The sequence below is a fragment of the Perognathus longimembris genome, chromosome 1 (assembly GCF_023159225.1).
Source record: "Perognathus longimembris pacificus isolate PPM17 chromosome 1, ASM2315922v1, whole genome shotgun sequence".
In the NCBI taxonomy this organism is placed as follows: domain Eukaryota; kingdom Metazoa; phylum Chordata; class Mammalia; order Rodentia; family Heteromyidae; genus Perognathus; species Perognathus longimembris.
The window spans coordinates 40,815,665-40,830,194 of NC_063161.1; the positions used below are offsets into that span (position 1 = coordinate 40,815,665).

The window sequence follows — 14,530 nt, forward strand, 5'->3', positions numbered from 1 at the left end:
ATGAGGAATATATACACTTGCTACACAATCACTGAGGGCTAAAATAGCGTTTGTAATTTCCCAGGGAGGTTTTGTCCGTCTTCATTATTAGGCTTCCTCTTCGTTGCAAACAAGGTTGGCGCCACAGAGAAAGGAAAAAAAAAAAAAAGGAAAAAGTCACTGGACAAATGCAGGGGAAACTTTGCCCAGTTGTTGGGTCGTCTTGGGGAGGCCAGGTCCCTTCTTACACCAGGTGGTTTCTCTTCCCGGACTTGGAAGTCCCCCGTCCCGCTCTGGCTGCACCTGTCTACCCTTTCTCCTGCAAGCTCTCCAAGTTTTCCTTTCCGGGTGGCACAGGCATTATTCCCTCCGGAGCGGATTCCTGCACGCCGACGGCCGGGCGTCACGTGACCGCCCCCCAACACCTGTGCGCCCTCCTCCCCCGAGCGCACCAGCGCCCCCATGCCCTGCGCCCAGGTACCGGCCGGGCCACGCTTGCTCTCCCTGTGGAGGTCACGATCGGGGTGCTGGCCTCGCTTGGGCCGGCAGGGGAGGGGCCGAACCCCGGCCACCGCCGCCGCCGCCGCCGCCTAGGGAGCCCGGGCAGCCTGATTATCACATGACTCGACGGCGGCTGTAGCCGTGGCAGCAGCGGCGGCGGCGGCGGCGGCGGCGGCGGCAGCGGCGGCGGCGGCGGGTCCCGGGGCTCGCGCCGAGGGCGCAGGGGGCGGGGAAGGGACCGGAGGCCGTGGGGGCGGTGACGGCGGCGGCCAGCGGGCCGCTCCCGGAGCGCGCGGTGCCTGTCCTGCTCCGGCCCATGTCGCTGGCTTGCGGAAGTGTCGCGGGGGGAGGCGGCGGCGGCGGCGGCGACACGGAGCACGGGAGGCCGGGGCTCGGCCCCCTGCAGCACTGAGCTCGGGGAGCCGCAGCCTGCATGCCCCGCGCTGCACCCCGCCGGGCCGCCGCCACCGCCACCGCCACCTCCCGCTCGCAACGCTGCTGCGGGGCGCCGGAGTAATATGCTCACTCGAGTGAAATCTGCCGTGGCCAATTTCATGGGCGGCATCATGGCTGGCAGCTCCGGCTCCGAGCACGGCGGTGGCGGCTGCGGAGGCTCCGACCTGCCGCTGCGTTTCCCCTACGGGCGGCCCGAGTTCCTCGGGCTGTCAGCGGACGAGGTGGAGTGCAGCGCCGATCACATCGCCCGGCCCATCCTCATCCTCAAGGAGACCCGGAGGCTGCCCTGGGCCACCGGCTACGCAGAGTGAGTGCGGCGACCCCCGAGGCGCGCCCCGGCTCCCACCCTACCCCACCTCCAGGCCCTCCGCCCTGCCTCCTCTCTGGGCTTCGGGGCTCCAGGCCTTAACCTGGAGCAGTCTGCGTCCACGGATCGTTTCCTTCTCCCCACTTCCCTTTCCCCTCCCTAGCCTGGGACACGGTGTCTGCGGCCCCCTTTGTGGGTGGTGGATAGAGTGAGGGTCACAGGTTAGACTAGTCCTGAATCTGCAGGTGACGACACTTGGGGGTAAAAATAAAAAGTGGACAGAACAGCTTTGCTGAAGTTGAAGCGTAGTAGGAAAATCAGAGACTTGTGAGCCCACCTCCCCTCCCCTTTTCACCCTTACCCCCCCCAAAAAAATCAATGCCCCCCAGGTGAAGAGCGGGTGGGGGTAGAGGCCTGGAGGAGCTGTGGCTGCACCTGGGGGTCTACTCCTCCGAGATGGCGGGGTTTGCGGCTCCTGATGGTACAGTTCCGAAGGTCTCAGTTTCCCCCACTTGCAGCCCAGCGGTTCCTTGGCTTCTGATTTATCAGGTAGTAAAACGCTGCGCGTTCGGTAAACGCCAGCGCTGTTTCCGCCCAAGTCCTGGGAGAGGATGGAAACTTACTCAGGTGTCTAATTCTAATTCAACATTTTGGTAATCAGATTTGGCGATTAAGTGAGCATTTGAGTGATTTGCTATTTTAAAAACCGATTACACTAGACTGGCGGAGCGTGGACTGGAATTGAGGGGCGGGGGGTGCAGATAAGATTGTGTTGCCCTTCCTCTACTCCAAAGCTTCCTCTCCGTTGACTATTAATAACCATCTTATGAATGGTAGGATAAGTAACGGTGTTCCTCCTCCCACCTGCTCACACCCCATTATCTACTATTTAAGCTTGACTAAATTAGAAAACTAAAGAAGGGTGATTTAAACCAGACCTCTAACGTTAATCATGACTCTGCGGGTGTGAAGCGCACGCTGAACGCCGGGGCCTGGCACACCTGCCCCTTTCTTTCCCTTTAACCTTATCCGCTTCTAATCTTAGCCCTCCCCTACCAGGGCATGGCTTAGCCTTCTGACTGGTCCACACGGGAACCAATCAGCTTCCCTTACTCCTATTACCCCTATGAGCCTGGATGCTGACCCGGTTCTGGTGGCTGGATACCCCGAAGCTGCAAGGCTCAGGGATGCTCCATAAGGCTAGAGATGGCTTGACAGGCAATCTGCCTGTGTTCCCCAATCCTGTCTTGCTTCTTGCCCCATTCCATAAACGTTTCTCCAGAGGCTTGTGTGTAAGGGGAGATAGATGCTTGGAGTGTGAGGAGACAAGACTTAGTGGGAAGGGAGCTAAAACAGAAAATAAATAAATAAATGAACAAATACCTTAATATACAATAAGATCAGCCAGGGGAATGGAAAGAGAGAAGATGGTATAAAGTAACTTTCAAAAGAAAGCTAACACAAAAGCTAACACAAAATCTGTATAGGGAAAGACCTAAAGGCGGTAGGGAGAGACCTAAAGGCAGTGGGGAAAGCCTTCCAAAACTCACCAAGCACTTGGTGTGCCTGCAAAGGGGGAGGATAGGGGCAGGGGCCAGATCCTTTGCAAGGTAAAATACAAGACTTGGTGGTATCCTGTCCTGTAGTGGTAGGAGGCACTTGGTACTGGAACAGTATAGATTTGTGGTCATTCCAATGGGCTTGGCACAACAAGGGCACTGGACGAACAATGGGAAGCAAACTCAGGCAAATAGTGACAAAGTTGTGTGAGGTTGGAAGATACTAAAAACACTGAGGACAGAAAATATGCAGGTACAATAATGAGTAAACCATAGACTGTCTGGATACCAATGGTAGGGATGTGGTGTAGCCAGGGCAGGAAAGGCCATTAAGGAATCTTAGATGGACAGACAGGAGGGCAGAGACTCTGCCTAATCCTTACTGAGCCTCTGTTTTCCATCTCCAAGAAGCTTATCCTTCTCCAGACTAAAACATGAGAAATGTCCGATGGAAAACCAGAAAGACCATGGTAAAATGTTTGATTTTCACAATTAGTTATAAAAGTAGTACACATGTATTACAAAAAACATAAAAATGTCAGCTCCCTTTCACCCCTTTCCCTCTCTACCTGCCAGCCCAGTATTTGGTGATGTGTGCTTTTCCAGACCATTTTGATGCCCTTATGAAAACATACATTTATTTTCTTCCCCCAAAAGATTCATACTAAGGGTGATCTTCTATAACATTTTCATAAAATGTCTTGTGAACATTATTCCCATTCACTACATGGAGAATTTCCTAGTTCTTTTTAAATGTGCAAATAATGTTCATTAAAGCTTACACAGTTGGTGCTTACTCTTTAGAACTTACAATGCTTTCAAGTTTATATTGTGTCATCTGATTTTTACTACAGTCCTATGAAGTAAGGACTATCCTTTCAACTGGTAGACGTGGACCCAGAATGGTTAAGGGTCTTGTCCTGGGTCATACACCTTTGGAGAGCCTATATTTTAATCCAAGCAGTCCAGCACTAGAGCCCACAACTCTGAACCCCTCTCCAGTGTTGAATTATAATACAGTTGCCTGTTTGGTGGCCAAGATATTGTCTTGTCATTTTTTTCATCTCCTTCCTCTTATCAACTAGTGCACATGACCACTTTCTTAAACTGCACCTTGAGTCTTCTTTCTGCAAAGATATATCCTGAGTGATCCAAATGGATGAAATAAGGAAAAGGAAAAAAAAAGGAAGAGAAACTCCATGAGTGGTTAGAAGTTGTCACCAGAAATACTGCCTTTTCCTAGGATATCTGATGAGAGGTAGAAATTTTCTGCCCTTTGTTCTAGAAGGTTCTAGAGGAGGATAGAATAAGTAAGATGATTGCTCTGGGACTAGAGATAAGAAGTGTACTTTAATCAGAAGGGTTTTCCTCTCATGTTCAGAAGAGAGTCTAGTTCCAAGCCTTTCTGGCAACAAAGAACTACCATCATTTGGTCACTGACCAAATGATGAGAGACTCAAGAAAGGAAAGTGGCACTCTAATGTTGATGAGCAGCCCTTTATGATGAGAGAGAGAAATTGTATATTTTTTATATTGGCTGTCAATCCCTTTTAAGAAGAAATACAGTAATGATCCTAACTATAAAAGTCTTCTCTCCCCCCCCCATTACCTTTCTGGTAGAAGTCTCCCTGGACAGGAGTACAAATAATAATAAATAAGAATGAGTATTTTACAGTCTACTCTTCTCTTGAACTTTTCTGCTGGGCCTGTCTTTGAGCCATAATCCTCTGGAGCTCAGCTTCCTGAATAGCTAGGATTATAAATGTGAACCACTGGCACTCAGCTCTTCCCTCCTTTTATTCCTTTCCTTGAAATTAAGTTCAAATGAAATCATGGACTTTTGTGGTACTGAGTTTGGATTCAGGGCCTTTCAATTGCTAGGCAGGACCTTTACCACTGTTCCAAGCCTCCAGCCCTGTCTCTTTTTGTTGTTGTCTTTTTGTCCAGATGTGTGCCAGTACTACAGTCCTCCCATTTTATGCTTTCTGCTATAGCTGGGATGACAAAGTGTATACCAGTTTCTTCCTTCCATGAAATGGATAATTCTTATTCTTCATATTATTTTTAGTCTCAGTTGGTCCTAATCTCAGCCTCTTGAGTAGCTAGCATGACAGGCTGATGCCACAAATCAAGGACAGCAGTCCAGTTTGTTTATTTTGTTTCTGCTTTGTTGTTTGGGTCATAGCTTTATTGGCTAGTGCTTCTGAGCAATTTTGAGTCTAGATATTTGGAGCCTTTATGTCACACTGGGAAAGCAAACTGTGATTTGTTGAAGGTCCCAAGACCTCTAAGTGCACCTGCTATTAAAGAGAACATGATTTTATAATTGTTTAAACAATAGGGAAGACTTTATTTAAAATCATTGCAACATAACACTCAGGCTCAACTCCTAACAAGAAGGATAGCCACAGAGCAGAATGAGGGGTTCAGTCGGTGGAAAGTTACTAAGATACATCACTCATGCTAAACTGACCTAGCAGGCTTAGGCTGAAAGCAGGCCAAAGGGTGAAGAACTCAATTAGAAATCAAGGTTAGGGATTCCTTTGAACAGACTTCATTCTCAAGATTCTTGGTAAGAACACAGAATACTGCAGAATGAGTGTGAGGGGGTGTGGCCTAGTGGAGAAAAGATATCAGGCAATTTAAGGAAAGTTTAGTCAAGGAGGAAAGTCTTTCCTACCTCTGAAAACGAGAAGGGGGAGGAAGAGTGTGAATGAGGTTGCAGATGTTCTTCCATGCTTGGATTCTCATTTACATGTATTGCTTCAGTGATCTTCCATTGACTTGGTTCCACACGGACCATGGGGAAAGCACAAATCACTGGGTCATAATGCAAAAGAAGCTGGTAAACCTAATGTTGTAACCTAATACTAAGATTTAAAAAAAAAAATCAAGGAACCTTCCAGTGTTGTTATTTCACAGTTTTCACTAAGCTTTCCAATTTAGAATTCTAGTAGATACTTTTCCTTTAGTCCAGTGACTTTAAGCTACTAAGTTCTTCGCATAGTAATTTAAAACTTAGGTTTCAAGGCTTTTGACATCCTCAGTTGAGGAAAATGAACTCCACGTTACAGAAACAAGAGTTATACCACTGTTGTAATTATCATCAACATGCCGTGTGAAACGGTACCTTTTGTATTTTTTTGTTTTGATTTTCTTGTCTTTTTGTTTATTTGATTGTTTGGTTTGGTTTTGTTTCTCTTATATTCCCTTCCTGTGGTTGTACCCCCTCTACCACTATATCTCACCCCAATACCCTGGATACTGTTTATACTGGTATTAGAACTGGGGACGGGAAAGGGAATATCAAAATTAAGAGACAAAGGACAAAAAGACAAACCATTCCAAAAGCAGTACTTACAAAACCATTTGGTGTAAATCAACTGCACAACTCTTGGGGGAAGAGGGATGGGGGAAGGAGAGGGGGGGAATGAGGGAGGAGGTAACAAGTTATACAAAAAATGAACCCACTGCCTTACATATGAATCTGTAACCCCTCTGTACCACACTTTGACAATAAAGAAAAACGTTTAAAAAAAACACACCAACATTTGGGTTCTCCTCTGTGGGAGGCAAGAGGGGGGAGGAGGGGAGCACCTCATGCTGGACTTTTGCAATGCTGGCTTGCTTGATGAGCTCTACATAACTTGGCGTTCAGGTCACTGAGGGCTTTATGTACAGTCAGATTGGAAAGCATCCCTTGCTTAGCCCCTGTTTAATTAATCAGTGGAAACTATGTTTAAAGCTTGAATCACTTTCAGCTGGGGGACAGTCAAGTGGGTGTTGTCCAAGAAGTACTTGGTTTAATACAGACTTCAGAATATGGTGCTGGGAAGTGCTTCTGAGAGTCAGGACATGGCCAGCATGGTGTTTTTCTTTTCTCAAAAGAGAGATCACTCACTATCACTCTCAGAAGAAATAAATGCACCTGGTTTGTTGCTCTTTTTCTGGTGTGGTTGGATCAGTGGAATCTTCTGAAACATAACATTTTCTTTCCTTTTTTTCTTTTCTTTTCTTCTTCTTTCTCTTTGTACTAGCATTAAGGCTTGAACTAGGGTCTGGGCAGTAGCCCTTGGCATTTTTTTTTTCTCAAGTTCGAGTCTATAACACTTGATCCACAGCCCTACTTTTGGCTTCTTGGTTGTTCATTGGAGATAGTAGTCTCACAGACTTTTCTGCCTGGCCTGGCTTGGAACCTTGATCCTTAAATCTCAGCCTTTTTAGTAGCTAGGATTACAGGCAGTGCCCAATCGAGAATCCGTTTCTTAATGTGTTTTTCAACACCTCTTACCTAAGTGCTTATTTGGTTTAAGCAGAGTCCATTTTTAAAGGGAATTTTCTCTTCCAGATTAGTGGATTTGGGGGTCCCACAAGGCCAGCAGCACAAAGTGCACTGTGGGTTTACTGGTGCTTAGTAGTGTGGTTTGGGGAGGTATTTGTATGTGTGTATATGTGCCATCATCAATGACTTGCACAAACCAGAGCTTTCAGAGTGCTGGGGTAATTAATTATCTGTCTGTGGGCAGACAGAGAGATAATTACTTGCCAATGTGAGAGGCCCAAAGTGGCTTGTGCACTCTACTGGCCTACCAGGGAGTTGAAAATAGATGTTTAAAGTTTAAAAAATGATGCTTCTATACCATATGACCTTTTTCATATAATAAGAAAGAAACCTCCAGTGATGAATTGATTATTTAAATAAAAACTGCATCCACTTATTGAATTACTGTATTTAAGTGTCCTGGTGTGCTGTATTAATAGTCATTTTATGCATTTTTGAAAAGGTGACCATTGACAAATTAGATCCCAAGCATACAGTTGGCAAAAATAAAAGGTAGTATGGAAATGCTTACTAGGAAGCAAATTTGAAGATATCATGACTACAGATGAGAGGCTCTAAGAGAAGTGAGGCTGGGAAATCAAATGTAGTAACACAAAAAGGATTATTATTGTTTGGGGATTTTACTTAGTCTTAAATAAAAAATTAACATAGATAAATATAAAAATAGATAGCATACTTTGCTGTAAATAAATAGCCTATGAGGATGAGCTATAGGAAATGTATTTGAGCTGGGTGTTTAATAGACTCCTGCCTATAATCCTAGCTACTCAGGAGTCTGAGATTTTAGGATTACAGTTTGAAGCCAGACTAGGCAGAAAAGTCTGAGAGACTTTCATCTCCAGTTAACCACCTACAAGCTGTAAGTGGAGATGTAGCTCCAGTAGTAGAGCACCAACTTTGAAAGGAAAAAGCCAAGTGAGAGCACTAGGCCCTGAATTTAAGCCCCAGTACTGGCAGAAAACACCCCCCCCACACACACACACACATACACACACACACTTTTGGAAGGTTCAGTCCATGGTCAGGTGTCACATTGACTTTGGCCTGTGGTGGCATAGTACATTAGAGTAGGAGTACTGAACAGAAGAGGACTGTGTACCTGTTGATGGCCAGGAAGGAGGGGAGTGGGGATAGAGAGAGAGAGAAACTGAGAGGAGGGTATGGAATCTCCTCTAAGGACACATGCCCAATGACCTAACTTCTTCCACTAGATCTTGAAGTCCTAAAAGCTTCACTCTCTCCCAATATTGTCACAAGGTAGTGACCAGTCCTTTGACACATGGCCTTAGGGAACATTAGGATTCTAGCTGTATCAATACATGCTATGGATCCATGAAGGTCTGATTCCCAGTCTTCATGCCCTCGAGGACATGTTCATCTTTATTTCTTTTTCTTAGATTCTTTGGGAATGATTCTGCAGCATGCTTTATGATATAAGTTTTGAATCTTCTTTTTATAAAATTAATTAGCCAAACATATCACATCTCTTAGGATCGAATGATGATAGCATTAAACTGATAACATTTCAGCCAAAAGCAAAAGATTAGCCACTGTGGCAATTGACCTTGAGCTCTTACTGCCAACAGTCTCTTCTTTGCTAGCTCCAATCCCCCAATATTTAAAATAGTCTTTACTGCTCCCTTTTCATACCCTTGTTTGGAATCTGCCAATAGGCTGGGCTTTTGCACTGCCTCTGGATTTCAATCCAGGTGTGTTGAGATTCGTGTAGGCATTATTTTAATTGGGATTCAAATGCACAGAGCTTTCTGTAAGCACATTACAATGTCTATTTCCTTGTTGAAAAACTGTTTTAATAGTTTTATTTTCTTGCTTTCCAAAGTGCGTCTTGTTGCCCAAGAGCCCTGATGCTTGTCAGCTGCAAGTTTAATTAAACTCGTACTGAGAGTATTATTTTTCTAGCAGAGAGTTTGACCCTTGGGCAAAAATTTCTCTTGTAAAAAAATTGTCATTCAAACTATGAATGTGAAGAATTCAAAAATATCTTAGATGCCTACTAACCTGTCAAAAATGGAGGAGAGCCTTGAGTCCTCAGGAATGTACATAATAATTTTCTTCATTACAGGTTTGCTCATTGGAGGCACTTCAAATTCTCATAAGCACTCTAAAGGACATAAACATTATACATACATACATACATACATAATTTGAATTGACAGTGTCTGTGTATCTATCAGTATATATTTATGTGTGTGCAAACTACGTTAATTCTATGTATTCATTAGTAGATTTTTTTCACTGCAAACAGAAATTAAATGTTGTACTCTATTATTTCTTAAGTTTTGTTGTTGTTGCTGATGTGTGTTTGTTCTTGTCTTGAGATAGAGATAGGGTCTGATCTAGTCTGATCTAGAACTCATGATCCTAATGCCTCATCCTTTTATATTATTAGCATAAGCTATAACACCTGGCCTTCACTATCATTTTTTTGTAGTTGCATTGTATTCTACTTATTGTCACAACATTTTTTCCTTACTGGTAGTTAATTTTTCACTAATAAAAACTATCCCTTTTCTCGGAGTTCCCTTCATAAAATATTATTTTATGTGATCATATGCACATAGTTATTGATCCTTTTTCAACCACTCCTGTACATATCCTCTTTTAGCCTCCGTGTGTGAATGTCTCAAGTCCTATATAATTTATCATGTCCCAGTATGTATGTGTATGCGTATCTTTTAATCATTCAGTGTGTTTACTTGTCAATTTATAAGCACATTCTAGTTACCACCATGAAGCCTATGTTTCTTTGGTTCTGGCTTACTTCACTTAATATAATTTCTTCCAAGTCTTTCCCATTTCCTTATGAATGGCACAATATCATTCTTTCTGATGGATGAATATAATTTCATTGTTTGTATGTATGTATTTATACAAGTATACATATACATACATATAGCACATTTTCTTTATCAACTGAGAGGCATCTGGGTTGTTGTATCTTGGCTATGGTAAATGGTGGCTGGTTTTGTTTTCTTTTCCTTTTGTCTTACTTGTTTGTATTTGAGAGGGTATGGGGGTACACAGAAAAGTTGGAACAAGGGTGAACAAATACAACAGTGGTACTCATTAGATACTATGTAGAAAATAGAAACTGTACAACTTGTGGGTAGGGATGAGATGGAAAAATTGAGAGAGAGGAAGGGAAGGAGAGACATGGTTCAAAAAGAATTATACTCATTACCTAACTTATATAACTATAACCTCTCTGTGCATCACCTCTACAATAACAATAAATAAGGAGAAAAAATAAAAAACAATCCTGGCGTGGGAGAGTCTGGAGGTGTAGCATTTTCCTAGCATTTCTGAGGCCTTGGGTTTGATCTCTGGTATACATACATATATCATAGTCATGGATGAATGAATGAATGAATGAATGAATAAACAAGTAAATAACAGTCCTGGGAAACATAGCCTTACAAATACATCTTGGTTAAGTCATAATTTGAAAGTGATGTCTTTGTACGAATAATATTCAAATGGGAATTTTAAGACACATGACATAAGTATTTTATTTGAAAGTCTTCTCAAAAGAGTGATTTGTTGAGCTGTGCTTAACTGATGTGAAAAACATTATGGTTTCACTATAACATTTAAGCTTAAATTTTAAATTTTAGGGAAATGTTCTTTAAGTACCTGTTTAAGGGGAAAGAATGTGGCTTAGTGTTAGAGTGCTTGCCTAGCATGCACAAAGCCCTGGGTTTGATTCCTCAGTACCACATAAACACAGAAGGCTGGAAGTGGCACTGTGACTCAAGAGGTAGAGTGCTAGTCTTGAGCAAAAAGAAGCCCAAGACAGTGCTCAGACCCTGAGTCCAAGGCCCAGGACTGGCAAAAAAAAAGTACCTGTTGTTTAAGACCCTACTCTCAAGTACAGCCCAACAGGAATTTCATGGCTTTCATGTAATTGAGAGTAGTCAGCAACATCTCTTGTTTACATTGTTTTAACTTTTAACAAATAATCCTGAGTGAGGTGTGAGCATTCCCACAGGTACCTGAACTCCCTCAATATTTAATATAGAGCCATGTATACTACTGCACAAATATGTGTCCACTGGAAGAGTGGACACATAATGAAATTCTTTTAATTTCAAATGAAGGGAAGATCATCTTTGTTCTGAAAGCTGATCTAAAGTGACCTGTTCTGCCCCTGGGAGAGTAACAGTCCCCACCATTCCTACACGTTTCAGATCCATCTGGAAACGAATGTGTGTTGGCAGCTTTGGTATGCTCAGCACCTGGGTTACCCTGTGGGGCAACAAATACATCCAGCTTTCCAGTTTTTAGTAGGAAGGAAGCATGCAAGAATGGATGGTGTTGGGCAAAGTAGTTTCTTGGTATACAAGAATAAAGGTCGGGCTGGGGATATGGCCTAATGGCAAGAGCGCTTGCCTCGTATACATGAAGCCCTGGGTTCAATTCCCCAGTACCACATATACAGAAAATGGCCAGAAGTAGCGCTGTGACTCAAGTGGCAGAGTGCTAGCCTTGAGCAAAAAGAAGCCAGGAACAGTGCTCAGGCCCTGAGTCCAAGGCCCAGGACTGGCAAAAAAAAAAAAAAAAAAAGAAAGAATAAAGGTGTATCTTGTGCAAGGATACTGAGTTAGGAAACCCACTGACATTTCTGAACACGGGCTCAGTCATGAACCCATGTACTCTGCCCTTTAACCCTTTTATCCTTCACTGCCTTATTCCTTCCTTCATGTGGTTTTATTTTTTTTAAGAAATTGAAGCAAAATACAACCATTCCTCTTTATCCATGGGCCTATGGTTTTTAGTTACCTGTGTTCAACTACAGTCCAATGACATGAAAGGGAAAATTCATAAATTTTAAAATATGCAACTTTCTAAATAGTGTGATGAGATCTTGCCCAGTCCCATCCAGTATGTGAATCCCTTTATCCAGTGTATACACACTGTCTGTGCTACCCTTTAGTTACTTAGTTTTGGTTATCAGATGAAAAGTATCTAGCAGAGTGCTTATATTCGAGCATCTCTTCTGTAGTAGCTTAAGGATTACCTCAGTCCATTCACTTCATCTCATCACATTGGCTTTGTATCCTCTTTCCTCACAAGAAGGGTGGGTATAATATAATAAAATAGGTTCCGAGAGAAGAAGCATGTAGCTTCTATAATATGGGTTTATCATTACTACCAGTTGTTCCTAATATTTTCCTGTGTCTTGTTCCTAAATGCATAAGCTATAAACATAGGTTATAACCAAGTAACACTGGAGTCCTAGGAACAAAGTCCCTATGGATAAAGGGGGATTACAGTATTCATAAATTGCCTGCTCATTAATCCTTTATGCACACGCTAAAACATTATTGAATTAGGCATGAACTGGATTGTTCCTGCTGAAGCTGGCAGTTTGCTTTGGCTACAAAAGCTCAGAGTTATCTGAGGCTTCTTCCCCTTTCTGTCCAACCCTAAGTCATTATCTTCTTATACAGATATGAAAATTTAGATTAAATTTCAGCAATTAAATATCCACTCTGATACTGGCATTTGTTCTGATGGTGACTCTGAGGGCTTTTGTTTTTGTTGGCCACCTCTGATGATCCTTAATATATTAGAAATTAATGCAGAGAAGGTTTTAAAATGTATAAATTCTTTTAACAAGCATGTAAGCATATTCTTATTGGACAAAAATAGTATTTTCCCAAACAAAGATGTAAAAAGGTATTTATAACTTGCAAAGCTGTCTGGCCTGATGGCAGATAGCGGGGTACTTACCAACTTCCACCGTCCGTTGGTCTCACTATGACAAGCATAAGCCAACCGCATTCATGAGAGAATGAGACTGAGAAAGAAAAAGAGCACTGTCCTTGGAAATACAGTTTTGAACTCGTATATCACTTGATGAGGTCCTAAAGACACCTAGCAGTTCCCAGACTATGCTCTAAGGACTTCTGGTATAGTATGTGGTAGTGAGAGTTCACCATGGCATTCCATCTCATTTTTTTTTAACTACATGGTACAGATAGGAAAACATGGACCACTTTTAAAGGGTGATAGCATATCACACACGTTTGTATGTAGAGCTAGGAGTAGACTTTCTCCCCTGAAGGGATTTCTTCTTTAAAGGGCTTATATACCATGAGTCTTTGGGCTGCTTAAGATCTGTAGATGACTGGGGGAGGTTAGTTGTATCCAATTTGATTGATCAAAATGAAAGGAGTACCAGTTGATCACAGATAGGTCTAAAGTACACATCTTTAGGCGTTAAGATTCATGGCACTTCTGGGATTACTTAGTAATGTACTGCACTAATATACATACATACACACACACATATATATATATACACACACACATACATATATCATCCATTGTCTGTTTACTTCACCTAATGCTAAAAGAGAAAAGGTAAAAAGGGTACAGACCTTTTAACTTTGGGCTTTTAGCATTCTTTACGGGAAAACAAATTTATCAAACTTATGCACAGTATGGCAGAGAAATATCATGGTGGTGGTGAAGCTCCATGATAATAATGTGAAGAGGCAGCTCCAGGTCTTCTTGGCTCTTCCTCCAGCCTGCCTGTGGCTTTGGCAAGCTGGCTCCTCAGTTTGCTTAATTTCAAAGTTAGGTCAGTGATTTAATCCTTTCTGGTTGTACAGTGCTATAGGAATAAGTGCCAGGATAGAACCAATTCACGGATCAGCTTTTATTGCCTTTTAAGTAGGACAGTTGTATATAGTTCATAAAAAGCAGTGCCTTTTCCATTTGTCTTATTTACTATACTTTAAATGCAATCTATGAGGGATCTGTTGGATGAATATACATTAGGACATTTGTTTTCTCTTTTTCTTGTCTTGTACTGGGGCTTGAACTCAGGCCCTGGACACTGTCTCTTAGCTCTTTCACTCAAGTCACATGCTGTAACACTTGAGTCACAGCTCCACTTTCTGGCTCTTTGATGGCTAATTGGAAATAAGTGTCTCATTGATTTTTCTTCCCAGGCTGGCTTTGAACCTGGATCTTCAGATCTCAGCCTCCTGAATAACTAGATGTGAGAGAAGGTGGAACAAAAACAGAGGGCCAAGAACAAGATGGAAGTAAAGTGAAAACCTAATGTCCTTTGCTGTAGTGATGCAAATTTCTTAATTTAGTAGCAATGAAAACCAACTCTGGTGTATTGTTAACTAATCCTTTTGAATAGGGAATAGTTTTTCATTCTCTACTCTTTATAGCACTGAGGAAAACAGCACCAGGCAAGGATTATAACAATGTTCGGGGGGGGGGATGTAAACTTTTAAATAAAAGCCTATCCTGAGACTAAGAGAGGTGATACACACATCTATAGTCCCAGCTACTTAGGAAGGGGAAGTAGGAAGATCATGGTTTGAGACCAGTCTTGGCAAAAGT

General features: G+C 42.7%; 1 protein-coding gene across 1 annotated transcript in view; it reads left to right on the forward strand.

The window, feature by feature from the left end:
* Window positions 1-861: 861 nt before the first annotated feature.
* The window catches only part of Ppm1h (protein phosphatase, Mg2+/Mn2+ dependent 1H), a 193,920-nt gene continuing 180,251 nt past the window's right edge, over window positions 862-14,530 (forward strand). The window contains exon 1 of the mRNA XM_048360422.1: window positions 862-1,243. Coding sequence (XP_048216379.1) covers window positions 999-1,243 — 245 coding nt within the window. The 5' untranslated portion in view covers window positions 862-998. The remainder of the gene's footprint in view (window positions 1,244-14,530) is intronic.